Raw genomic sequence first — 27,104 nt, forward strand, 5'->3', positions numbered from 1 at the left:
TGCTATCTATAGCCCCCAAACCGCTGCAGAAGGCCAATACATTTTTTCTGTGTTTTCGCTGCTGTGCAGAACTCACAGGCAAATACAAAAGGCAACAGGTTCCAGCAGACAAAGGATCAATGAAGAGCTTGATTTCATAGCAGTGTACGGTGTGCTGCTATGCTGCAAGCTAGTGGCAGCTATGTGACAGTGTATATGGCATAATCACATAACATAGCTGGGAACCAGTCTGGCTTGCCAAGTTTTTCTCACAGACTTAATCTTGTGGCAGTAGGCTGTAGCCTTCATGCTCACTGTCTGATATTTTCCATTTTCCTAATGTCCCAAGTACAATTTCTCATTGATATCAGCACCTATGAAATGGATACAATAAAAATGAAATTATTCCAGGAGGCTACAAAACTAGTCTTTATATAGATTCATATGATATATATATATATATGTATATATTCAGTTGAGAAACAATCCACACCTGGAAAATACTTCTATATTTAAGCAGGCTCATAGTCTCCAGCTGATTCTGCAAGTGGAAGACTAAGGAAAAGTGACTTCTGAGCCAAAAGACAGAAAACAAGCAGCTCCAGAGCCCGTTGTGCTGACACACAAAATTCAAGTCAAAGGATTTGTTTGCTTTCCTGTCAGTACTGCGAAGAAAATCGAACTGTGCAGTTTCTGGCTCGTTCAGCCCCAGAGTCATAAATATTCTGAGAATCAGATTCTGTCCTTATTTGCATTCTGCCAGTCCCCTCTGGTGAGGGTGCAGGAAACTAAGGCCACATCATGGCCAGGAGAGAATCTGCTTTGTATTCACATTACCATGTGGATCCTACATTGCTGCAGGATCTTAGTGACCACCATACCAGTTCAAACCAGTGACCCAAGTGACCAGTGATACCCCAATTTTCAGCTCAGTACCTGAGTTTAGAGCTACTTCATGTTTAAGTCACGCATAGGTATTAAGATCCCCCAGCTATGCCTCATTAGGCACTTTAATTCATCAGCTTGCTCAGCAGCATCTCACACACAGCCGAAAAGGGACATAGCCAAAAGTAAATCTGTCAAGGGCTGGATGCAGTTGCAGACCCTGACATATTGTTGTTTTCTTCAAGCGTACCTTTCTGACCTCAGCATCTGCCCTTCCTCAAATTCAGCTAAAATTTCAATCAGATCTTTCACCAGGGACAGCAACATCTTTCAACTGCTGCTATCTTTAACAGATGTCTTTGACCTCTCAGCAATTGTTGAATTTTCTCAGTCCTCAAAATTTACCAAAGCCTTTAATATATCGATGGATCAAGCAGCATGCTTCTATCCCCTCTCTCTACTCTTTGAGACCTAAATTTATTGAGTCCTGTAAAGTTATTAAGTCTTTGTTACCTCATCTTTCATCCAAAGGTTAAAATCTCACTTCTTCAGCTAGCCCTGTAGACAGAACTAGAAGCATCTGTAAGAAAGCCATCACAAGACCTTTAGTTTTTCTCATTTTCTTAATATTTTAAAGATAGTCTGAGACACCTACTGGGGGAAACAAAAAAATCACCAGGTTTGGAACTGTATGTAGTTTTTATGCCAGGAGACATGGTTCAACCATTAGGAAAAAAAGAAAGTGTAAAGAACAATAACATACATATAAAAACCTCGGTGTTTCCAGTGAAATAGACAACTAGTCAGAAATTAGTCAATGGAGGGACTAATCAAGATTTTTTTTTTTTTAAATAAACTGAAATGTCTCCACTGATTTCAGTGTATGATTGTTTCTCAAGTAGGCACACAGAATATGGATGCACCCAGTGTAAAAGCGTGCATCTATAAAAGTGGACATAAAAGTGTCTTCAGGATGCTCAGACCAGGCCACTGAACAGGGTTGAAATTACAGAATATCACTGAAGCAGGATAGAGCAGTTCAAACTTAGGTTTGATCCTCCAGCTAATATGACAAGGGGAAATACCTAGGACAGATATTTCTATCAAGAACCAGGAAGCAGCCTCTTGTGAAGGTACAGAATAGGAACTATATGAGAAGACAGCGAACAGAGGAGTATTTTGGAGTATTTAAATATTGCAGAAATTATTAGGAACAAATTACAGATTTTAACAGCTACACTAAAATGATGTGAACATAATTTGGAACAGAATTTCCAAATTACAGCTTTTATTTTTACTGCAACATCTTTATAAGGTACATCATATTCTAAAATAAACATAAAAAATGGAACTTGGACATTTATGGCATACATCAATCGCCATGCACTTTTCTTTCAGCAACCTCATGCAACCAAGTCAAACAAGTTCTGCTGTATGATGTCTTCCTACTATTCTCTTGAGAAGTCCCTGAGGCATAAGAGCAATGACTCTTTGAAATCCATAACCAGGACTTCAGTAATTGTGTTTCCAAAGCTGAGGAGCAAATAATGAGGCAATTTTACCAACAGGAAGAGAAAACTGCTTGGGCTACCATGAACCTATTCCCTGTTTAAGACCTTTTTATTTATCTATACATATATCTGTATGACACCTAAGGAGAGGTACATGTATATAGAAATACAACCTTACAACCTAACTTGCCGTGCCATTTCTTCATCACAAAGATTATGGCACAAAAATAACAAGCCACTTCCTCTAGCTGAATCTGAGCTGTCCTGCAAGACTGGACAAATGAGGCAAATGAGTCATGTTTTTCTCTTGAAAAGATTCACTGCATCATATATATGACGCACATGAAGTCTCCACTGCCCTCAGGGAGGAAAGTCACAAATCAGCTGCCAATGCTCAGTTTCTACCCGTACCACTGCTATGCCAGTGGGACCCAGATTCTCTGCGGTGTAACACCTAGCTAGCAGAAAAAGAAGTTATCCACATGGACAACCTGGCCTCAGACCCTATTCAAGCTTCCATTTCACTAAGCCCAGGCCAATCTATTGTATATCACACGGATGTATACCATCCAGTCAGGACAGAGCCTTTTAAGTAGAGTCAGGAAAATAGAGCATTTTAAAGGATTTCTTATTCCAACTCCATTATTAATTGTGTTCACTCTAATACTTTTCGTGTCCTGGTGACAGTTTGATGAATTTGAAGTGCCCGAGCCCAAAACTGAAATCCACAGCACTCTCTGGAAGTCCACAGACATTGCATTTCCACCCAGGTGTCTAGCTGACTAAAGCTGTTTCGATGGACGTATCAGAGCTCCTACCATCTTGACAGGTCTCAGCAAAGTATCTCCTGCCAAGCTCATCTGGGAATTGTAAAATAAGCAGACTATTTGTAATCAGGAAAGGCTGTCTAGCCAAATACATGATAGAACAGGGAGTCCAAGTTAAGAGCAAGGATTTATAATCAAATATCCACATGCCTCTAAGCCAGGAGGGACAAGGCATTTCAGCTGGATACCCAGCCAAGTCTACTGAGAGCTTATGAACCCCTTGCCCTAGGGTGTGACTATACCAGATTTCCTGTGGCCTGAAACCACATGGTGTTGCTGAGGCTCCAAAGCCTGGCAGGTGCGTTAAGGCCACATCTCACAGACTTAGAGCACAACGTTCAACCTAAAAAACAGCAGCCACAGCAACTCCCAGTCAAAACCACAGGGGAGGCAGTGATTATTTTACATAGTATTCAAAGGGTTACAGAATTCCCTCATAAATTAGGAGCCCGGGTTCAGTTTGACCCTCAGCCTCAAAGCCATGTCGCACAGCTGTCAAAGTCACATCCTTGATGGCATGCTGTGAAGAAGGCTGTTGAACCCTGCCACTGGGAAGGGAGCTGTTCCAGGCAAAGTGTAAGCAAAGGATACTGTGAATTGAAGCCCCGTGGCAGCACTGTCTCACTGCCTGATTCTAGGGCTCTTTCTATTTAAGTGCTTTAAAAAAACATTGGATACAACCAAGGTTTTTCAGACCAAGGGTTGGAACCCAAGAATCCATTCTCCAAAATACAAAGTCACACAAGGTTGCAAAGAGACACTTTAACCTACCAAGAGCAATGAGATTTCAGATACAGTCCCTCTTTGTTACATAAAAATTGGCTATAGCTATTTTGAGGCTCCAGCTGTGTTCCCAAACACAGATCCCCACTTGGGCCTAGCCTAACACAATTACTGAATCAAATATAGTTTCTCTGCTGATTGCTTCTTTCACACGTATATGACCATCTGCTTATCATACCCATTTTTTGCCTTGTCACACATTTAGACCATGCATCCCTTAGGAAGGAGCGCATTTCTATGTTTGCCTCTGCACAATATGGACCTAAACATGATTCGGGGTTTTAGGCCCACTAGAGTACAAGCTATTATATTTTATAGGATTAACAATTTTAAAAGACAGGAAGTATAAACTTTACTAACTTAAACTCCAGACAGTGATGTAAGTTTGGGAAGATCAGATAGAGGGAATAAGCTTGGCTGAAGAGGAAATGAGTGGTTTTATGCTACAAGCTATATTTGTTTTTCCTTTGTGCAAACTGGCTAATGATTGTGAGAGTTTTACCCTTTGCCCCACTCTTCCTTTTAACCATAAAAAAACCCCCAAACATTTCGTATGGTAAATAATGGGGGTAGGGAAATGTTCTGTGACCTAGTGCTGTGAGTGATGAGGAACTAGTCAGAGAGAATGCATTTCCTCTTAAATATCTCATAAATATTTAAAATCAATTGCAAAGAGTATAACAGGAAAAAAGCACATGTTCAGATCACCTCTAAGTTGTAGCCCATGTGCCCTCTAGGGCACTCTACTGCAGTAATAAGGGCCTCACAAAAAGGTGAGCTGGCCTTCCCTGTGAGCTGGCCTTACTTTTTCAGAGGTGTTTTCAAAAAAGCCTACAGCTACCAGAGAGATTAGTCAGTCAACGAAATAGTACAAGAATGACTTTAAAATAAAAACGTTGGCAGAGTGGAAATAGGAGTCTATGATGAGAATAAAACATGGGACTTCATATACTGACTAACACCGTCAGGAAGGCACTAGGGGTAAGTGGAGGATCCGGCTGACCTTACTGGTTTGGAAAGAAGGACATTTTGAGGAGGAGCCAGTAGGACTTAACATAGCTATGCATATTACTACATTTTTTGGAAGATTAGCTTAGGCAATAACCAACAGTTACAACTCAAAACAAAACACCTTTTGTAAAACTGATAGCATCTACTTCTCATTACCTTCCCCTTCCACCAGCACACCTGCAAACAAGTGCAGGTGTGCTTAAGCTGAACTGGCAACACTCCAGCTTCCCAGCCTTGAGACCTGCCCTCCACTGCATCTTAGTTTGGTGCAAAACAGCTGCATGAAAAAGCAAGAAGGTGAAGGGGAAAGGTGGGAGCAGAAATACCATCAGGATCTGATAAAAACACAGCTAGATGCCTGGGGGCATGGGGAGAGAGCAGCTGTAAAGAAGGGGAGCAGTTTCTGATGTTGCATTTGCATCAACTCAGATGCTCCCCATTCCAGGTAAACCATTTACACTGGCATGTAACACCTGGCAGGTATTGCCAACTATACTGGTATAGTTGCTTGGTATTACAGCTACACATATGTAAGATAATTTGCACATATTTTTCTATTATCAGGAGAATTGGGATAAATCTGACCTTTTCTCAGCTCTTTGAGTGAGAATATGAACGTAAGCAGGTATTTCCATTACTCTCAGCATCCTGACTGCCAGAGTCACTTCTCATCAGATTGTAGCTGGACATCATGCTGGCAGGATGCTCTTCCCCAGTGTTGAGAAATGCCACAGCACGCACCCACAATTAGAGAACATAATTGACTCCTGCACAGTAGACACACCTCTCAGCTAGGAGACTGCACTCTCCCTTGGATGCTGTTATGAATAATCCAAAGATATAATATGCAGTTTGTGTTATTTCATGTACATAGTAATTAGTGTTGACTGCTAATGTTGTGATCCAGGGACAAAGAGCACAATAAGTGCAAATTTTTGTCAATTATTATTATTATTGCAAATTTCCTGGACAAACACTTAATACATGCATAAATTTTCAGATGATGCCATGCAGATAGAGGTTAAAATCACGATAACATTACTCCCACTGGTCATTTGGTGAGTAGGCCATCATTTGGTGATTAGCCGATGCTGTATTGATGATTCATTGGGCAAGCATAGTGTTTATTTGGGTGTTTGATATTAAATCAATTTGCTCTGTAATCTCCTGAAAAGTGTGGGATTAAGCTAATTAGAAATAATTCTGTTTAAGTGTCACTTGGTTTGCTTTTCCCCATGCTATGACTGCTCGCATACCTTTGTCATTTAAGGATTCTGTTCTCCTGTCATGTATTACCTTGCTGAAGCAAAAACATGTTGTGATATCAAAGCTGCTTCCTCAGTAACAAAAAACTACTGTATGTCAGAATACAAAGCATTAAAGTTTATGAAGCCATACCTGAGCGAGTCCTATAAATTCCCAGATAACAAGCAACACATGCTTCTGAGGCATGAGAATCTCCAGGTTTTGATATCTGCCATGGTTAAAGCCACTTTTCTCCCTTGAAAAAGCTACAATGAGTGTAAATCAGTTTCATGGATTTGTCGGAAATAATACCCCATAAATTATACCCCTAAGTCCCTACAAACAAAACCAACTCCAAACTTCATGCCTGGAATAGCATAGAAAATACATCAAATTCTTCCCTCACTGAAACAAACAGACATTGTCTGTACACAGTGCCAGTGTGTAATATCACCCAAAAGTTTGACACTTCAGTCACAGAAGCATGTAAAGAATCAGGCCATTGCCTCAAACAACGTACAATCCATGGGCTCAATTCAGCCTGGCTGGGGAGGAAAAAAGGGGAAGAATCATCTTCAAAAAAAATGTAAATATTCTTCTCAATAGCTGAAGATAATGTAAGGATTATTTGCATTCATGCAATGATGACATTCATCTGTGAAAAACAGGGGATCCGATTTGAAAAGGAACAAGCAGAGAGTGGCAAGGGGTGTCAAACAGCTAAAGCTGACTGCCATAAGTCACCTGTAAGTCACCACTGTAGTTACGCTGAGGCTGAAGAAGTTTTATACGAGTCTTTGATAGGTCCCTCTGTGTCAACTTCTGTTATCTTCACAGTTAGCTGTACTAGAGATGTATGCAAACCATTCAGTGGGCAAATAAGGCCTCAGTGGAGAATAAAAGTGGCTGGTAGACCTGTGCAGCTCCCCAGTTTTGTCTGTACCGTAAATGAAAAGAGCGCATTTGAGGGGGAGGAGTAATGAGGGGAAGGACAGGGTACGATAACCTTGGCGATAACCTTGGCAATAGCCTTGTGCTGGCAGGATAGCATAAGGCTCTTTCTGGCAGGGTCTCTTACACTCCTTATTCCCACATACAGAGCCTGCCTCCCTCAAAACAGGAGGCTAAACCAAGCTGCACCAGGAAAAACACTTGCACAGTTCCCTTTTCTTGCAGAGCAATGCAGACAGCAGGGACTGCAGAGTGACTCTGAGTCAATCTGCAGGCCATACTCCATCAGCAGGACGACACAGCCAGGTTTTCTCACTAGGGCTGGATGGCATGATGGCTGAAGCATGGAAACAACACTTCAGTGCTGTACTTTAAGAAAGTGTGAACAAAGAGACTGAAGTCAGTTCTGCTACAGAAAACCAGACAAAAAGAACCCATGAGGCAGGACCCGCTTCCTATAAGGGAGCATACTAGGGTATTTCTTCAGGTTAGTTCATTTATTTTAGATTATATATGACAATTCAGTTGTTCCCTGAAGCACTTTTAAAACAAATTTCCAGGCTAAGAATCAGTCAGAAAAAAAGTAATGTAGACAGACTGCAGTCCAGCTTTAAGTATTGGTCTTAATGCAGAGTTAAGCACAGACTAGTTATCAAATTGTCACCCCCACAACAACTATGCTAAGACAAGAGTTGCCAAAGGCTCTAGACACTTGCTGAAAAAGATCAGACATTCTACATGGTTTTCTTTTTCATAATTTTTTTGGCTGTCACCTATATGCTAAATGTGACTGTTCCAGCCAAATTGGGCTGTAACTTTCAGGTACAAGAGTAGAGCTGATCTGGAGTTTTGTGGGAAAGAAATTTGTTTTCAGAAGACATTTATCTGTCAGCTCCAAAGGTTTCATCAGTGGTGTTAGCCTCCACAGAGCATTAGCAGGAAAGGATTCTGGGCCCAGAACAGGTGGTTTTGGTGTTTTTTTCCCCCCTCTCTCTCTTTGGAGGCCCTCTGGCCTCAGAATAGTGACTAAGGTCCAGAAAAAAACCCCAAACAAACAGGATTTGAAGAGTTCTCTGTTTTTTAAGCGAAGTGAGACAGTTACAGATTTATTCACCCAAAAGTAGTGATCATTAGCTACGTGCTGTGCAGGCTGAAGTTATGTCCCTGCTCTTCCTTTACAACCTTTTCCCTGTTATCTTCTCTCTCCCTCTACCACAGGCTGGTGTTTTTTTCTACTGTATGTTTACTAGTTTTCTAAATTTCTAAATATAGTTCTTCTCAGCTCTACCATCTGTCCCACAGTCTTTCCATGCTTCTTTTATATTATCTGTCATCCAGATCAATTGTTCCTCTGCCTCCACCCCTCAGTAACATATTGCACTTTCCTCCTCCAACCTAGATGCACCTGACCCTTTCTTAGACCTTGGCACATGCTGAGGACAGCCTCTGAAGTCTCCTGAGAGGTGTGAATGCCTACTCAGCACAGAAGGCAAACTGCACCTCCCACAAGGAGAAGCTTGCCAAGAGCTCTCTAAGGTTATTCCCACCCCAAATTCTTTATATTCCTTCTGCACATATTTCTCTGCAGACACTTTCTCTTCCCACATTTCCTTCTGTGAATATGTCTCCTAGCTGGTTAGCATTTGGCATCTATATGAGACCTCGCTAGCAAAAAAACCCACTAAGTAAATTGTGTTTGTGTTAGTGGTGAGGCAACCAGGATTAATTTTGATGAGCGAGGGTTTGCGTCCTTTGCAAAGAGACTGGTAGCTCAGGCCAGTACCCTGAGAATAGACAGCTTTCACTGAGGAATGCAAAGCACAGCAGGGAAGATGGTGAAGACACTGGCAGGGTCTAGTCTGAGAGGTACCTCTACTGGAAAAAGTGAGCAGAAAGAGGTGCCCCAGGCCCCTGGGAGATGCATCATTGAGGTTTAGCAGCTCAGATAATACACACATAGGAAAAAAGGCCTTACTTTGTAATCTAGAGTGGGAAAAGATGGAGAGAGAAAAGCCAAAGAAACAGCAAAAGCTCATAAAGCACCAGGGTGTGGGGGAGGCAAAACCCAAACAAACAAAAAAACCCCAACTGGCTTATAAAATGAATGACCCAGATCAAAAGTCACCAAGCCAGAGTTTATCAATTTGAGACCTACTAGGAAAGCTATTTTAATATGCTCTCCCCTCACCTTTCTGCCTCTGCTCCTGGAGGGGTTTAAAAAAAAAATCAAGACAAAAGAAAACACACATCGTGAACAAAAACAAGATTGGCCTTTTTCTGTTTCTATGTAAAATTCCAAGAATATCAAGAAAGATTGTCAAACCATTTTTATTTCTCCAAAGTGTTTGCCCTTCCCTTTTCATGACATCATCTTTCATTGGCCTTTTGTTTATTCATAACACAGCTACAGTTTAAATAGACAATAGAAGCTATGTTGTTACATAATGTAAAATCAGAAACATTGTGTTTCTCAAATCTGATAAAGCAAAGCAGACTTCTCTTAAAGCACATTGTGGCTTGTAATGCGAGGTTACATTTTTGGAGTCAGACACTATTCTTGTTATCCTCAGCAAGGTCTCACACTGTAAGAAAAGTCCCATTTCATTCTTTTAGCAGGTGCCACCATAAAAGTATTTAACAGCCTCCCCTTTTTCAGCATTTGCTTTACTGATGGGATTGGCGTTCTGCTCTCCTCAAATTAATTGTAATTACTACCTCCTTAATAACCATAGTAGGATTTTTTCCAACTGGTTTTAAAATAGTTGCTCTTCTGTATCATTTTCTTTTGAAGGAAGAAAGTCACTCTTTCATGACATCAGGTCTTCCTGGTCTTTCTGTGAACACTTGTTTAATACATTGCAAGGACATATCTAGACTATCTTTTGCATGGCTGACTAAAGGTCTGCTGTGGTGGCTGGGGGAAACAGACACAGAGTTGGGCCTCTTCCAAGTCTTTCACTGAAGAAAAGTATCATAACTTTAACTGAAGCAAGCACTGACACTGAATATGCAAACCACAAGGCTATCCTACTCTCTCATGCTGCAAGAATCTGATTATTTTGTAGAAACTGCTACAAGCTCAACCTCAGAGACAGACTTTAGAAGATTCATAGAGCAGAATCATAGAATCATTTAGGTTGGAAAAGACCTTTAAGATCGAGTCCAACCGTTAACCTAGCACTGCCAAGTCCACCACTAAACTATGTCCCTAAGCACCTCATCCAAACGTCTTTTAAATACCTCCAGGGATGGTGACCCAACCACCTCTCTGGGCAGCCTGTTCCAATGCTTGACAACCCTTTCAGTGAATAAATTCTTCCTAATATCCAATCTAAACCTCCCCTGATGCAACTTGAGGCCATTTCCTCTTGTCCTGTGGCTTGTTACCTGGGAGAAGAGACTGACACCCACCTCCCTACAATCTCCTTTCAGGTAGAGCAATAAGGTCTCCCCTCAGCCTCCTTTTCTCCAGGCCAAACAAACCCAGTTTCCTTGGCCACTCCTCATAACACTTGCTCTCTAGACGCTTCACCAGCTTTGTTGCCCTTCTTTGGACACACTCCAGTACCTCAACGTCTCTCTTGTAGTGAGGGGCCCAAAACTGAACACAGGATTCGAGGTGTGGCCTCAGCAGTGCTGAGTACAGGGGGACGATGACTTCCCTAGTCCTGCTGGCCACACTATTCAGCAGCTACTCAAAGCTGGAAAAGTGAAAGCAGCCTAAAAAAAATTTAATTCTAGGCCTCCCTCATTCCTCTCACCTGAACAGCTCTATCTCCTTCCTGTAAATGCTCCCAGTGTTCCAGTGCATGTCTAAAAAAAAATCCGTACTTAACATTTTAGTAGAGCTTTAATGCCAGATAATGTGTTAGTGTTCAGGATTAAGTGACTGTATAATAACCAGTGACAGAAATTTACAGGCCTTCATTCTTTCTCAATCATGAAATTCCTGATGTCTAGGATTAATGGCAATTTGATCTGAATTCTGAGGATCTAAATGTTAAGGCCAAGCATTTTACTGCCACTTTACATAGGCAGCCTTTTTCTGGGGGGGAGACTAGCCCCAGAAGTGTTCTGCAAGGGAGCATTCTGCTTCACATCATGTTCATCTGAAACTATCTAATCAACTGAGCAGCACAGAATATCTAACAGAATAGATGTCTTATAAAAAGGCAAAAAAAGTTTGAACATAAAAGGATGCAATGTTTCTAAACTCAGTATCAGATAACATATCATTATCCACTGCTTGAGCTCTCTAACCCTTGTTTTTTGCAAGTCTGTAGCATGTGCTTAATTCAAACTGCTCCAGATAGCTTCTTAAAACTACTTATCCGTTAATGGAACTACGAACATCACACAATACAGAAGTCTTTAGAACCAGTTACCTAAAACAAGATAAGTAGGATTAAAGCATGCCTTTTCATGCTATAAAATAAATTTGTTCCCCAGACTTACTTGCCAGCTTGACTTGAAAGATTATTATAAATACAGAAGAAAAGGGCAAGGAAAAGAAAAAGCAATAGTGTTCAGACAGTGACATTCTAAAACCATATTCCTATTTCAGGGACGTGAAATAATTTGTAAGATAATACAACATAAAGTATTTTCCATATGTAATAGTTTATTCATGCCAGAGGACAGATCCACTTGTAACTAATCAGTGGAAAAGCTTAACACAGTAGCTGCAGAGATAATTCAAATAGTAACTGTAATTAAAAAAAAACCAAAACAGGAAAAGTGCTTCATATGGAAACAACAGTAATTTCCATTTATAACTGCCTTCTATGACCATCACAAGTGTCTTTACAACAGAATAAAGGAGAGCAATTGGCACTTCCCAATGGTTAAAACCCATGAGCAAGATTTTGTGATTTAAAAATCACAAAAAGTTATAAATAAAAGCACTGAGTAGGAAATTTGTCAGATAAAAGTTTAAACAGAAGCAGCCTGACCTGAAGTGCCCACACCCAGCTAGAAGCAATATCTATTCTCAGAACTGGTCTGCATACAAACCAGGACTGGTTTCACCAAACCTGTAAACTTTAAAGCCAAGCCAAAGGCTGTTTGGGCATTTCAGTGGGCTCACACAGCAGCTGACAGCAATTGGAGTTATCATGATTTAGCAGAGCTGAAATAGTATTTGCACAGTCTTAGCCCATGGCAAGCATGAGGGACAGCAAGAGTCTGTATAGAAAGAGGCTTAACGTAAGCCAAGTTACATTGCCTTTCCCATGAACAGAGATGACACAGTGACATATCTAACATGTGGTAACCTGCCAACCACTGAGACTTGAAGGTTGAGTCTATCAACAGGTAGTCAACTTCATGCAGTTTATTCTTTCAGTTTAGAAGCAGGTTTAAGCTAAAACTAAACATGTCAGTCAAACAAAAAAAAGTGTCCACACAGGGCTTAGCTCAACTGAATTAGCTTCAAATCAGTCTTAACCTAAAGAAGGACTATAGCTAATTCAGCTTTTAATGTGATCAAAGCAAATTGTATTAAGAATTCCTCTTTGGCTGGAAAAGATGGCTACACCAGCCAGCTCAAATAAGCCCCATATCTATTCAAACCTGTCCAAACACCTTTGTACTGTACAACAACTGCATGTAAGGAGGGTCTGTACACAAGACCACCTCACCAGTTATTGCATCCTCTTCAGATGAAAAATCCCGTATCAGAATTCCTGATATGATGTTGTTGAACGGCAGGGGACAACAACATGCAGCACGAGATCAGCAGAAATGTGGAAGGGAGAATGCATTTAAGGAAGAGAGAGAAGCAGCACCAGGACAGAGAAAGCAAAGCATCTGGCTTACAAGCCATCCCAACAGGCACTGAGCTACAACAAGCTGGCTACTCCTGACAGAAGTCTCTGCTCCAAAATAGTTCACATGCAGACAAATAAAAAAGCATACGTAGGAGCAGCTACACCCTAGCTAAAACCAGCTGCTGAATGGTTGTAGGCCCTTAGAGGCTCCAGGAATGAGGGGCCTGGCATCAGGCATTTTGTTCAGTTCTAACACCAGAGGAAGTCAGATTTTAGAGGAAAAAGAGTGAGACGATAAGCCCATACAACAGAGAGTGTTGATTGCAAATTCTGCTAGCATAATCACTGGTGTGCAGTTCAGGCGATGCCTGGTAAGAATAAATCAATGCTACTTTCCTTTGGTGTTTTGTGAATAAATCACTCTAGAAAATACCCTGACCTTGCGTCATCAATTTCTGTTTTATGGGAAGTGAGCTGCTGTCCTTAGGCAGTGGCAAAAGTATGCAAGGCTGTAGAACATCTCAAGAGAAAAAGAAAGCCTGAATAACAATGGACAAAACATATTAACCTGTCCTGACTTGATTAACTTGAAATAGGATCGCCCCAACCCATAAAGAATAATGTTTTTTTTCTAGTATTTTGGGATGTTCAGATCTGTGCCTTCACTTTAGGTTCAGAACATAAAAGTTCTCAAGGGTCCAAATTAGCAAACTATTTCTTCCCATAATAAAAGACTTTGGCATATGAACCATGTAATAGATAGCTCTCAGCATCTCACTGGGTCAGGCAATGACACACATACACAGAAAGCTTGCAATATACCGAGATGTAGCAAAATGCAAACACTGCTAGCTCTAGTCAAACTCTGAAGAATTTACCATAGTAAAAAGCAGGTGCAACACACTGCATATAAGAAAGTGCCAATCCCAGCAATATGTCTGTGTCTAAGAGACAGTTCCACAAAAATGCCACCTCAGTGCTCAGTAGCTGTCACAGAGCCAAGTGAGTGGGGACAGGAGTTATTAGGAAAGAATAAATCTGTGGTTCCCCACACCTTGAGAACTCCATAGATGAGGTGTGGAAACCACAAACACAAAGGATGTTGAAATGCAAAAGGCCCAGAGAACCACCATAAGGACAATCTATAGGCATGAAACAATATCAGTATGGGTAACATTTAAAAAGATGAGGATTCTTCAGACTGCATATTCAGAACTGAAGGGGCAGTACGGGACCTATAGTATAGTGACAATAGGACATGATGCTCACCATCTGTTCTAATACAAAAACTAGAAGGCAAATACTGCTAGTAAGAACCAGGTTCAAGTCAAACAAAAGCAGGTGCTTCTTCACACAGGCAAGGCTGGGCTGTGAAACTCCCAAGTAAAAGACTGTGTAGATGCTAACAGTTTATTGGAGTTCAGAAAACAACTGGACAAATTCATGGAAGAGAAGTCCATCAACAGCTGCCAAATTAAAAAAAAAACCACAAAACAAAAACACTACTCTCCAACTTAGGAGTCTCCAAATGATAAAATTGCTTAGGAGAATAGTCTGGGAGAACACCACTATGTTTAAGAACTGTTAAATTCTTCCCCAGATTTTTCCCCAACTAAAGGCCACTGTCAATGCAAGACAGCAACCTAGAAAGACCTTGAACTGTACTGCATCCATTCTTGTGTAGGCATCTTTCTTTTCAGCCAATAAAATCCTTCTAAACATGAGCATCATTTTCAATGCAATTGCCCATACATTAATTTCATAATGCTTCACTCACTTCCCCTCTCCCTTGCCTTCCCTCTCTCTCTTTTCAGATTAAAGAAAATCCAGATGGGGTGCAGGTGCTGCAAAATGATACAAAGGTACAACAGAGTTGCTTAGACTGAATAAAAGAAATGCATTAAAACATGTCTGTGCTCCCCCACACCTGTTGCTTAAATTAAGCTGATTTACAAGGCTGGAGCTTTCCTGAAGTTTACAGTATCTTTAATCATGCCAGAGCATAGGCATACTGATTTCCTGTGAATGTTCTTTTGATTCACTGTAATTGAGGTCCATTTCTGCAATTCCTATCCCACAGAAAAATTGTGTGGCATTGAAAACTCATCTTTAGCAAAGCTTTTTCTCATTTAGGTGGCATGATCAATTCAGTAGAACGAGGAGCACAGACTTTTTCAGATCCTCCCTCTCTCCTAAGTAATGAAAATGAACTACAGATTCTTGCTTCCATTATGACTTTTAAATGTAGCTGGTTGTGGGAACAATTGCCACATTAAAAGTCTCCTTGGAGAGGGAGACTAGCTAGTTTTAGGAAAACTTCAGCCCCACTTGATGGTTACTCCTTCTCTTGGCCACATCTCTAGAACAGGTAAGGAAGTGGGAAAAAAAACTGGTGCTATAAGAGAAAGAGGGGAGGTAAAGAAGAGAGAAAGGCTCTGGAAGAAATAAGTCAAAGAAAAGTTAGGAGCGAGAGGAAAAAATTAAGAAAGGAAAAAGGAGAGGACAAAAATTAAAAGAGGACAAAGACTTGAAAGGAAAAACACCAGAAAAAAGGGATATATTTTAGCAACTACATGAGGACATAATTTAACAAGCTATGTGATAACTACTCATTCGTTAATCTACACCCCAGAGAAAATAAAAAATAAAGCTGGAAACATGCAACAACCAGCACAAGGTTCTCTGACATCCTCCTTACGCTCCTGGTGAATCTCACTACCAGGGTTAGTTATGGTCAGTCCCAAGAGACAGCAGCCCACAGCTGCATTTCCACAGTTCAGCATTTCCATTCAGTTTAGCTCATTCTCAGGACACCAGGTAAAGCTTAGTGACACCAGTTCCTCACGATCTCCAGCTTAAAAATTAAGCTTAATCCTTTTTCTAATTATATTAACAGCATAATTAACATTTCTTCTGCAAATTTTCCTTGCTCCAGCTATATTTTTGATCCAGAAGAAGTACAATCGCCTGGATGCATTCATGAAGTAAACAGCTACAAACACAATGAGCAAGGCAGCAATAAATCCAAATTCAAAGAGAATAGTGAAATTCAAGAACAAAAGAATGAACTCCAGAAGGATGAGCTAAACAGAACAGAAAATAAAACTCAGGTAATTAGCACAAAAGAAACTCTCTGGAACCACAGAGGCAATGATTTTCAAGAGGATGGCCTTGTGAAGTGTGTTGCAAAGCTTGATGTTGCAGTCAATGGTGGCAACTCCTGCACTGGAGTGCACCCCATGCTCAACCACAGCACAAACCCAGTCAAACAAGCTAGTGAACAGGGACCCATCAGCCAGTCAGCAGAGTCCCCTTCAGCCAGCAACAGAGACTTTTACACCAAATTAAATAGGTCTGGCCAAGAACTCGACCTAGAGACAGGCAGTCAAAGGAAGGCAGCCTGTAATGAGCCAAACAGTATTCAAGATGGGAACTCCCGCTCTGCAGATGATAGCATCTTTCTCAAAGGAAGTGCAATACTGGAGACACAAAACAATGCCATACAACTGCCAGATATTGACTATCCCCAAAATGGCAATCAAACCAGGAACTACGTTGAAAAAGATAGCTTTTCAGTCAACTGTGCACATTCAGACCAAAACACTGGGCCTTCAGCAATACAGGACCAGGACCTTTGTGTAACCCCACCTTTGCCTATGAAGGAGAGCAGTATCGAACCTTTTAAAACTGACTCTGCAAGTTTGAGTGAGGGTATTCCTGGTGGTATCACTGCCGTGGCTGTTACCAAAGTAGCACAGGCACCCACACACCCCAGCCACAAAGACATCAATGGAGAAATTGAGGAGGAAGATGCAGAAGTAGCAGCAGCTCTGGCTGCACTGGAAGCTGCAACTGCAGGGGAAGACCTGGAAGATGATGATGAGTACTAGATGAAGGTGTCTTTCTAATATGCTGGGTAAGATCCAGACTTTATTTCTGGATCTATATGAACACATGTACACCACATGTGGACAGCTGTTATGAACAGCATATATAAAAGGAGTTGGGACTAAACTTATGTCCTTCAGCTGTTTTATACAGCCTTTTAATTTCTACTGCTCGAGGTACAGAAGTGCTCCCTTGGCTAACGGTAATACTAACACTTTTCTATGGTGCCAAAACCAGGAGGGCAAAGCATCATTTCTTCCACACAAGGTATTTGCTGTATACCCACCTCACCTGGACTCATGCAAACATTTCCTTTGGTTTTGACCCTCAAGAGGGTCTGCGCACACTGCATGTTCCAGGTTCAAAAAACTTCCGTTATTTAAAATAGAACTATAGAAGCCACAGAGTTAGAAACCACAGATTTTCATCATGTTAGCACAAAAAAATAAAACTGACCTGAAGTTTTATGATCTAAAGAAGTATGAAATAGAGAGGGCAGCTTGGCATGCATTTCACTGCAGTTACAGTTCCATTCCAGCTTAAGCCTAAATCTGTGCATGTGCAGCTGGCATTAGGATGATAAGCTCATCTCTTCCCTTACACCTCCCTTGGACTTTGTTTGATACCCCAAGTGACCTGCTTCAGTTCATTAAAACAGCAGAAGCCTAGCCAAATCCCAGAGAGTGGGTAACTTTCTGTTGGGTTAATGAGCTGAAGTAGCTCACGTAAGAATTGCACACACACTATCAGAGGTGCCGGAGAAGGATCAAAACTCAGTCCTACCAGTTTGGATAGATTCAAACTGTTGTAAAACTACAGCCTGAGACCTCTCAACTCTGCTAAATTTTCCAAGCACACATCACTTGCCTTAACAATACAGTTTGCAAAGAGGTTGTGTCTCAAACTTCCCCAGCAAGACGTGTTTTGTTTATATACAAATGGCAAGAGCCAGTGTGGACCCATCCCTGGCTCTGCTGCAGTCCTTAAACTTACAGCAGGAAAGGGACTGAGCTTCAAAGTTGAATTAAGCATTAGATCTGAAAATATCAGAGCTGCATTCCTGGAGCGTTTACCCTTTCTCTCATCTTCAGACTAGTATGTTAACCTTTCTTGCGGGAAGCAAAGGAGATAGACCAACTTGGTGCTGCCATTTCATCAGAAGTGGGATCTTAATGAGTGAAATAGAAAGTCCTTGACATTTTATACTGACATTTTGTGGTTTCTGAGTCTGTTATAAACTCTTAATAAATTTTTTTAATCATATGAAAAATCACCTGGTGGCTTTTGTGCTTTATGCATTTTCTGATTATATTACAGTTGCATAAAAGAAGTACTATAAGATATATCCTTCATTAGATATATGAAAAGCACCAACTATGTATTTGCCAACAGTATATGCTGAATCCTAGTCTAACCATTAACACACATAGGGATCAGAATAATAGGAGGTGGGTTTTAAGTAATGTGTAGATATTTAAATTATTTCTGTTTAAATGCAGATTCGCTCTTTTCTTCCAAATACTGCAAGCCCAAATCAAGATTGCAATTTCTCAAAACATTAATGATATCCCTAGGAGCAATTAAAAAAACCCTGAAGTCTCAGCTTCAAGAGAACTATATTCAGCTACAGGTGAAAGTCACCACATTGTATCTGTAAAATAAAAAAGCTTTATGTGTTTTTAAAGTGTTGTAGTACTGTTGATTTCTCTACCACTTTTGTACTTTAATAGGCCCTTCTAAGCATTTTCGTAAGTGCATACAAGTTGTACATGCACATTTGTGTATCAAATTGCTACAATACTGAATGACAGTGAAAGACTACTTGCACGCTGTATATTACTAGTTATGGTTATGACAGGACATAGCATATGTCTGCTTTTATATTGCAAGGGTCCTGAGGGCATCACCAGGCCTGACTGTCCCTGCCCACCCCCAGGGGCTCCCCCTGCCCTGCCCAGGGCCCAGGACCCCATTTCGGCCCCTCAGGGCCATCAGACCCTGCCCCAGCTCCCCACAGCCCTGCCCAGCCTGGCCACAGGCCCCACCAAGCTGGGCCTACCTGCAGGCCGACAGCCTGGCCCAGCCTCGGCCTGGCCCCAGGGAGGTGCCCGATGCCCAGAGCTGGGGTTGCCCTGGTGCCCCCACCCTGCCCTGCTCCCTGGCTGGGGCGGCAGGACAGGCCCTGGCTGCGAGGCCCAGCCCTGCTGTCCCCGGGGGAGCCTCCACCGCGCCCCACGTCCCAGCCCCAGGGAGCCACCAGCCCCTGCTGCACCATGACACAAACCACGAAAAATTATTTAAGTAAAAAGATGTTAAAGAAACGCAACAAACACCCCAGGAAACATATCCGATTTTTCAATATCCACTCGATTAGATTTTTCCAACCTGAACTTCGAGTGCAAATCGCACCAATTTTTCATCTTGCTCCCCAAGAATTAAAACACGCTAGAGGAGAGCACCTGCTCAAACCCAGCTGGTGCCCTGGACACTCCAAACCTGGCATCCCTTCCGCAGGCAACTGCCCGCAATCGTGGACCACCAGACTTAAGTCCTCTGCAAGAGATCAGCTGGGCCACAAACATTTCTTGCAGCCCAAGTTTTCATTGTCTTCAATGTCAGAAAGGCAAAAACCAGTGTAAACCAAGTATGTTCACTGCATCGGAAATAACCGGTCAATGCTTCTCTTAAGCAAAAAAAAAAAAAAAAAAGTCAGGCATATGCATACCTCAAATCTGCATTCAATTTTATGGAAAGCTTCCATAAAATAAACCTACAAGGTATCACCAACATTCAGACTTCTCTTATCTGCTATCTAAAAGTGCATTTGTTTTGTTTTGTTTGTTTTTTCCAAATATATACATATGGGGTTTATATTTTTATATGTGTTTACGTCCCTTCAGCTCTACCATGTCACAGCTGAGTGTCAGGAATTATTAACCATTTCTCAGACTGCAGTACACTTCTCACAATAAATATGAAAACAGAATCAATTATTTCAGAAATAATTTTAAATACCACACACAATTTCCTCTACAAAAATCAGCTTTGAAATAATTATGTGAAAATCAAATCTTATTCAGTTCCCTCGGATGTTGATGCAAAGAAGCACAAACACCGCCAGCTTCAACAATCCATTTTGCTCAGACAATTGTGAGTAAAATTTAGTATGTTGAGAAAACAGAGAAAGTCACAGGGAAAAAGTTACTGGAGTCAAGAGTAAACTGTGTATTTTAAGACTTCTCTCAAAAACTACACACCTTTTAAGACACCTCTTCCTCTTTAACCATACCCAAACACTGTAACTTCACATACCAATCAATTATATTTCCTATATTCAGAGGGCTCACTTATGAAGTAGAGCTTAAATGTTTCGGTTTTCCTTTGATACAAAAGGAATTAATGAGGGTGCTGGTTGGCCAATATCTATTTTTAATGTTTCTATATTTGATGTAATTCTATATAGGTGAGTGTGAAGACATATGTAGCAATAAAGAACAGGCAACAGGATGGGAAACCATTATAAGAAAGATTTTGCATCTTGGAAGCTCATGTTTCACTCGTCATTCTCCAAAGCCAGTAACACAGCTTAAAGGGAAATTGTAATTTTTCCATACATAAGTAAAGAGTCATTGAGTAAGAGTGAGCTTAGTACCCTCTCATTTAGCAGTGGGTCACCACTAGACTATGAAAAATTTTTCAGATTGCTGAAGAGATTCCAGATATGACAACAAGAATGGAAGGCAGCCCAGTCCACCCAACTCAAGGAAGTTAATTATTTCCTAGAGAAAATGTTATGGGGGAAGTTTGTTTACAGAGCAACACAAGAACCTGAAATTTGATACTGCGGAATTCTTCAGTTCAGCAAACAAAACCCTAACAAGAAAGCAGGAACCTGAAAATAGATAAATTCCACATGGATTTTTTTTTTTTTCTTTTAAAGAACAAAGGCAATCGGCTGGGCAAGTGTTGCTATGGAGACTTCCCATTAAAAAGATTAAAATCCAGAAATAGAATGTATATTATTTTCTAAAAGATAGTTCAGATTTGATTGCTTTAAAATAATCTAAAAATAGGATTTATCATTTAAATCATGAAACAAGAAACACTGACTGAAAAATAAAAAAATTAATCTTGACCTTACGTTGCATTTGTAGTGTCAATTTCCTAAATGTGATTTAATTTTCCAAAAGATTAATCCTTGCCGATGTATCACATTTTGCTAAATGAGGATAGAATATCTCAACATTTATCAAGGCCTGCGTATATGGTATTTCATACATTTATTCAAATACCTATATTGTACATTCTAATTACATTGAAACAATGAAGATTAATAGATTATTTATCTTGAATTGCAATATCTCTTCTTGCATGTAGATGGAAATTGGAATCCACCTAAATTGTGCAAGAGCATCACTTCAAAATTAAATGTATTAGAACTTCTTTAACACGCTGAATACACAAGAAAGTAAATTTATCAAAGTCATTCTACCTTAAAAACTAATTTATTTTTAAAAGCAAGTTTCAACAGAATTGTTTCAGACACTGTGTCCTTCTAGGTTTTAGAACACCTGTATCATACAATGTTTAAGAATAATTGTTAGAAGCAGATTAAAACTTTTTCATTGGTCTTTCCAATACGAACTGCCCTTGGCAAAGACAATTTTTCTTACCATCATGAAATCAAACACCTCAGCGCCTTCCCTGTCCAGGCTTTCCAAATTTCATGCATTCACATACACAACTACAGACCTCAGTCTCAGGACTCCCTTGTCCATTAACAATTTCACTTGGCGTCTCACGGACGTTTGTTTTTAAACCTTCCTTCATTTTGCACAATAATTTTCTAAACTTCAGATTAGGCAATCCTTGAATTGAACTAGTTGGATAAACAGAAAACAGGAAACACTGCCTGCACCCACAAACGCTACTACTACTGACCAACCACTTCTGCAAACTCTATCCCACCTGCTTTGGGACTTTTTCAATTTCAAACAATGAGCTGTTGAAATTTTGGAAAAAGCTAAATGTGCCTCCTGGACTCTGTAAGAGACTGAAGTAGATTATAGCAATGTTATGCCTTAACATAAGCAGTCACGACTTTTTTAAATTTCTATTGTTAAATACAATTTTAATTTTGTTAACATGGTTTAAATCCAACTTCACAACAGAACTTTATTAATAACAGACTTACTCCCCCACTCCTCACCTCTTCCTCCTTTGTTCAGAGAAAAGCAATATTCCCTTGTACAACCTAATTCAGAGAACAGGATTCTCTCAATGAAGCAGGAAAGACAATGGCTGTCTTGATTTTGTTTTTAATCCAATTGCTGAGGTACAGATCCCAAGCAGTCATCTCACAACCATCACGAACAAAACTATGGAGGTTACACCATTCCCTGCTCTGAATCTTGATTGAAATTATTATAGATTAAACAGGATTTAACAGGTTTTTGCTGTACTTCATAATTCAACTACTGTACATTACCAGCTGAAAAACATTTTATTCTGTAGCAAAACAGAAAAAACAAGTCTTTCGGGAAATACAGCATCCCATCATTATGTCAGGTTGCAGATGACTTAAGTAGTGAACCAACCCCACAATAAAACCATGTCACATGAAGATTGCAGTTTGATTTGTTTGCTCATTGAGCTCCCTTCTATTTACTCTGAGCCAGAATAGCTTGATTTTTATGAGGGCGCAGAAGCAGAAAGGAGCAAGGCAACGCCCTCAGCTACTCACCTGAACCTTAAGCATGGCCAGATTTTCAATAATCTGTGATCACACATGCTATTCCTTGCTCTTAACGCTTGGAGCTGTACCAAGTGATAGCAAGTAATTTACCTAGACTTAGCCAAAAGGAAAGGAAGATAAGTGACAAAGGCAAGATGACTACAGAGCAAAATTAATGCATGAACAAGATTAAAATACTGTTTAAGTATTTGAGGACAAACTGTAGGGATCCGGCCAGGAATTAATAACCTAGGTTGTCTCCATTTCATGTCTAAAGGTTGGTATCTAAATAAAGCTTTACTTTCCTTGAGTTCTCATTTGAGAACGTCTTCCAGCAGCAAGATAGTATCAAATGAACTTAGGGACATTCCTCGCATTAGTTTTTTCATACAATCTTCAGAAAAAAGTAAGATCCATGCAAACCTCCATATTTCCAATACAAGATGTGTTATATGAAGAGACTTTGCTGTGGCCCAAAGCAATACGAGTTTCGCCACAACCCATCTCCAGAACTGAGGAAATACTACAGACTTCTAACCCCACAAATGTCAGTTCGGTAGATAAAAGCGACACAGGGGTTAATCTAACAAGTATACAGCATGCTTTGCCAGAACAATGTCACTGTCTGATTTGGTTATTGTTAGTCTTTAATGATTAATCTCCTGTTTATGCAGACTTGCATACAAAACTCATCCAGTCAGCACCTGCAAGAAGGGACTGTATTAAAGATCCAACATTAATCAAAATCAAGACAAATTATCAAAAGCCCTACAAAATAATACACATTCCACCCTGACTGGGAATTACTTTTCCAGAGGCATGCATGAGCGTTAATTAGCAGCCGATGCACACCGCTATTGTTTTGACATACGCCAGACAGATCCTGTTCTTCCTCATCGCTTCGATTAAAAATTTGGCTCAGGGAGCAGTTTACGTCGGTCCTTTCAGTAACTGCGGCAGCCACTCCCAGGCCGCCGGCGGGGCGCAGGGCAGGGGCCGCGCTGCCGGGTCCCGGCCGGCCCCAGCCCCGGCTGCCGCCGGCTTCGCGCCTGCCTCCCCCTTTCCCTTCCCGGGGCACGAGAGAGCCGGACACGCACCCCCAGGGCCGCAAAATGCCATTGCAGAGAAACAGTGAGGCACCTCAGATCTCCGACTAAATTAGGGCTTTTAATTTTTTTTTTTTTTTTTTTTTAACACTGACACACTCCGCAAGTTTTTTGAATGATCAATAAAAGCTTCAATAGCTCCCTCTGCTGCCAGCAAACACGTATCTCAGCTGCCTTATGCAAAACCTGCTCGCAGCTGACAAAAAGCCACATTCCTGTCTCTGCGTATACATGCGTGTGTACGTGTATACACACAGAGCTATGTAGAATCCATGAAAAATATGATTTTGGAAATACTATGGGTATTGTAATTAACACTATCCTAAGATTGCTGCTTTTAAAGGATAATTATTTTCACTGTAAATCAAAATACTGAAGGCCAGTAGTTAGATACTATTTTCATATGAGTATTTCAAAATACTATCTTACTCAGTGCAAAAATCACACCATATTACCTGGGTATCTAGCTGGATATATAGTGACACCCATGGAGCAATGGCTCATTGTTAGGACAATAAGAGACAAGAGATTGTCTCAAACCACTGCTGCCCTTACTTTCACTACTATTTTTCAGTCTTCCTCCCATCTTCTGAAGTCTTCCATACTCCCATTGCTGCCTCCTCTCCGTACCTGCCCCTCTGCCATCAGGGCCTGCAGGTATCAGCTAGGTTTGTTAGTTGTTTTGCTATTTTGCAAGAGCAAAATGGCTGTTTCGCAGCATGCTGACAGCTATGTAAAGTTTACTGAAGCAAATGCTCTCTATTCCCCATGACCACCATTTCAAGACCATCAACACAACCACGCAGTACAAGCACAAGTGCCTCCTGTCCACTGCTGCTACACACTTAACAACTCTGCAGTCCAGAAGAAACGAGACTGGGATGACTAACTGAAAAAAGGCGAGGAAATGACAGCTAACGGGGGGGGGGGGGGGGGGGGTGTCAGAGGGTTTACGTATTTAAAAGCGAGCAGTTATATTGATAGAAAAATACATTTGCCAATATATCCTCTTTTGTGGAAGACGGATATGCTATGGCTAAACTTGATGCCACTGCACCTCTACAACACTAGGGGTTGCACAGATAAAATTTAAGAGGAGCTATTTCAGTTAAGGTGTCATAGGCCTGCTCTGCAAAGACTTTACATAGACCAAGACAAAGCAAGCCTGACTGCACGTCCAGAGACAGATGGCCAAGCAGTACCCACGTAACAGTATCTGGACTAAGGCCCATCCATGTCACAGGTGACATGGTATCTCTTCTTATCTAAACTTCCTAGCAAAATATACCACCAACCCACTCATCACCCCGTCACAGATAATTCGGAGGTCACTTACTTTAACAGCACAGACAGCTTTCAGACCTTGTCGGTATGTCTCTTCACAGGCTTCTGCCATCTCCACGCTGCTAGCACTATGGGCCTGGCACCTCTCCTACCTTCTTTTCTCTGAGAGTTAGAGGAACAGACTCCTGCTTTCTCAAACTGCTCAGCTTCCTTTTCCTCATCTTGCTCCAGCCTTACATATCCTTTTACTAGTTTCACCTCACCATATGGTCTTAACCTGCCGGGAACGCAGCTGCGGGGCTGACTGGGTGCCTGTCAGTTTGGCTCTGCCACCCACACCCCAGGCAGCCACATCTCGGCAGCAGGCCCACCGAGCCCCCCGCCCCGAGCTCTGCACACACACACTTCAGCAATACTGGAGCCTGGGTTCATTCCTACAGAAAGTGCGTAGATGCAACATCTATCCACAGACTTGAAGTACACAGAAAAACGCCTGTGCTTTAGCTTTTTTTTTTTTTTTTAAGCAAGACCAGCTGGCTCAAACAACACTGTCTTTCCACAAGCAACACACAAAACACTTGTGAGTACAGGCATCATATAAGGTACCAATTTTGTCAAGGTTTCTGTACCTGTGAAAAACAGGGAGACAGTTCAGAAAGAAAATGGCAATGAGCTACCAAGTACACTGTGGCATGCTTTTCAACTGAGGTTGTTCATAAAGAGATTCAGAAATAACAGAAATGCTTTAATCTTTACCATGTTTCAAAAATACATTGCACATGTGCTCTGTGCTCTTTACAAGTAAAATCAGATTTTATTAAAGATAGAAGTAGCTCCCTCATCTGTTTTGCTACAGCAGAATGAGGTAGGATCCTGAATTTTGGCATAATGCTCTACTAAAAAACCCAAAGTGTCTGTATTGGGGAAAAATAACAGAAGTATTATCCACATAAGGAAAAAATTCTTCACATTTCTTTTGAGGACTTCTCTATGTCAGTCCAGTTATAGCAGAATTTCTCAAACTTTAAGACAGCAATCCTCTTGTATTTCAATATATGCACACATTATCTAATAAAAACTGTGTATTACACAAAATTACAATCTTCTATCCTTATCTTTTCTGGCATCAAAGTTTGTTGATACGGTTCTATTTGCATTCAGTTTTAACTTCAATATAACCTGAAATTGTTCCTGAAAGCAAGGAAAAGAGGACAGGGGGGAAACATGCTAAGGGAACAAGTAGTAGTATAATATATTACTCTCAGGTTATTTTGTTATGTAAAAGAAAAGGAACAACAACAACAAAAAATCCCTGAAAATGAGAAATCAGAAAGTGTGTTCCATTTCCAGAAGCTTCACCATGAGCAGTGTCTCAATTCTCTTTGAAAATTAAGGCCTGGAGGGATTTTTTTTTTTTTTTTTTTACCTCTAAACTTCAAATACAGACCTCAAAATAGACCTTGTGTGATGCAGCTAGGAACACTAAAATAAAGAACAAAAAAACTGCAAACAGGATGGTACACTGATAATTACATCTCAGCTAGCCACAACAACTTGCTTTGAGCCTCCTTCGCATTATTCATACAGCAAAACTCATTTTTAATACCATTTACAGATCGTAGTCATCTGTGAGAACATAATGTAACAAATTAAGCATTGTAGTATCACAGAGGGACACAGGCTGAGAGGAAGCAACTGCAAAGAGCTTCCTGTCATTTGTAATTTTTCATTCCATACTTTATGAAAACAATTGAGAATAAAGATAACGTTGTGTATTTTTTAAAAGCTCCACGTCAAATGTTAAAAGTCTTGATATTTTAAAGGTAAAAGGTCTTTCATCTAATCAGATACCAGCTTGGATTAAAGCACAGATTTTTCTTCTTTCCTATATAGAATATGGAACTAAAATAATACTTGCAATTGTCCTTTCTCAAGAAAAGAAAACTGCTCACAGTTTTCTGTACATCACACAACCACCTAACCTTCTCACTACCTCCATAAACAAAAACTTAAGATGTAAAGAGATTGCATTATACATTAAGACTGTGCAAAGGTTAAATTTCACACAATGCATGCAGACTTAAGGAAATCACAAGCATGCTTAAGAATCAATATTTTTTTATTTACTGCTT

The 27,104-nt window shown here is 40.6% G+C and overlaps 1 protein-coding gene across 3 annotated transcripts in view; it reads left to right on the forward strand.

The window, feature by feature from the left end:
* PGCKA1 (PDCD10 and GCKIII kinases associated 1) overlaps window positions 1-18,467 on the forward strand; it is a 45,271-nt gene extending 26,804 nt beyond the window's left edge. For all 3 annotated transcript variants that reach the window (XM_072862833.1, XM_072862834.1, XM_072862835.1), the window contains 2 exons: window positions 14,775-14,822; window positions 15,896-18,467. In XM_072862833.1, the coding sequence (XP_072718934.1) occupies window positions 14,791-14,822; window positions 15,896-16,850 (987 nt within the window). In that variant the 5' untranslated portion in view covers window positions 14,775-14,790 and the 3' untranslated portion in view covers window positions 16,851-18,467. The remainder of the gene's footprint in view (window positions 1-14,774; window positions 14,823-15,895) is intronic.
* The last annotated feature ends 8,637 nt before the right edge of the window (window positions 18,468-27,104 follow it).

The sequence above is a fragment of the Ciconia boyciana genome, chromosome 5, assembly GCF_034638445.1.
Source record: "Ciconia boyciana chromosome 5, ASM3463844v1, whole genome shotgun sequence".
Lineage (NCBI taxonomy): Eukaryota > Metazoa > Chordata > Aves > Ciconiiformes > Ciconiidae > Ciconia > Ciconia boyciana.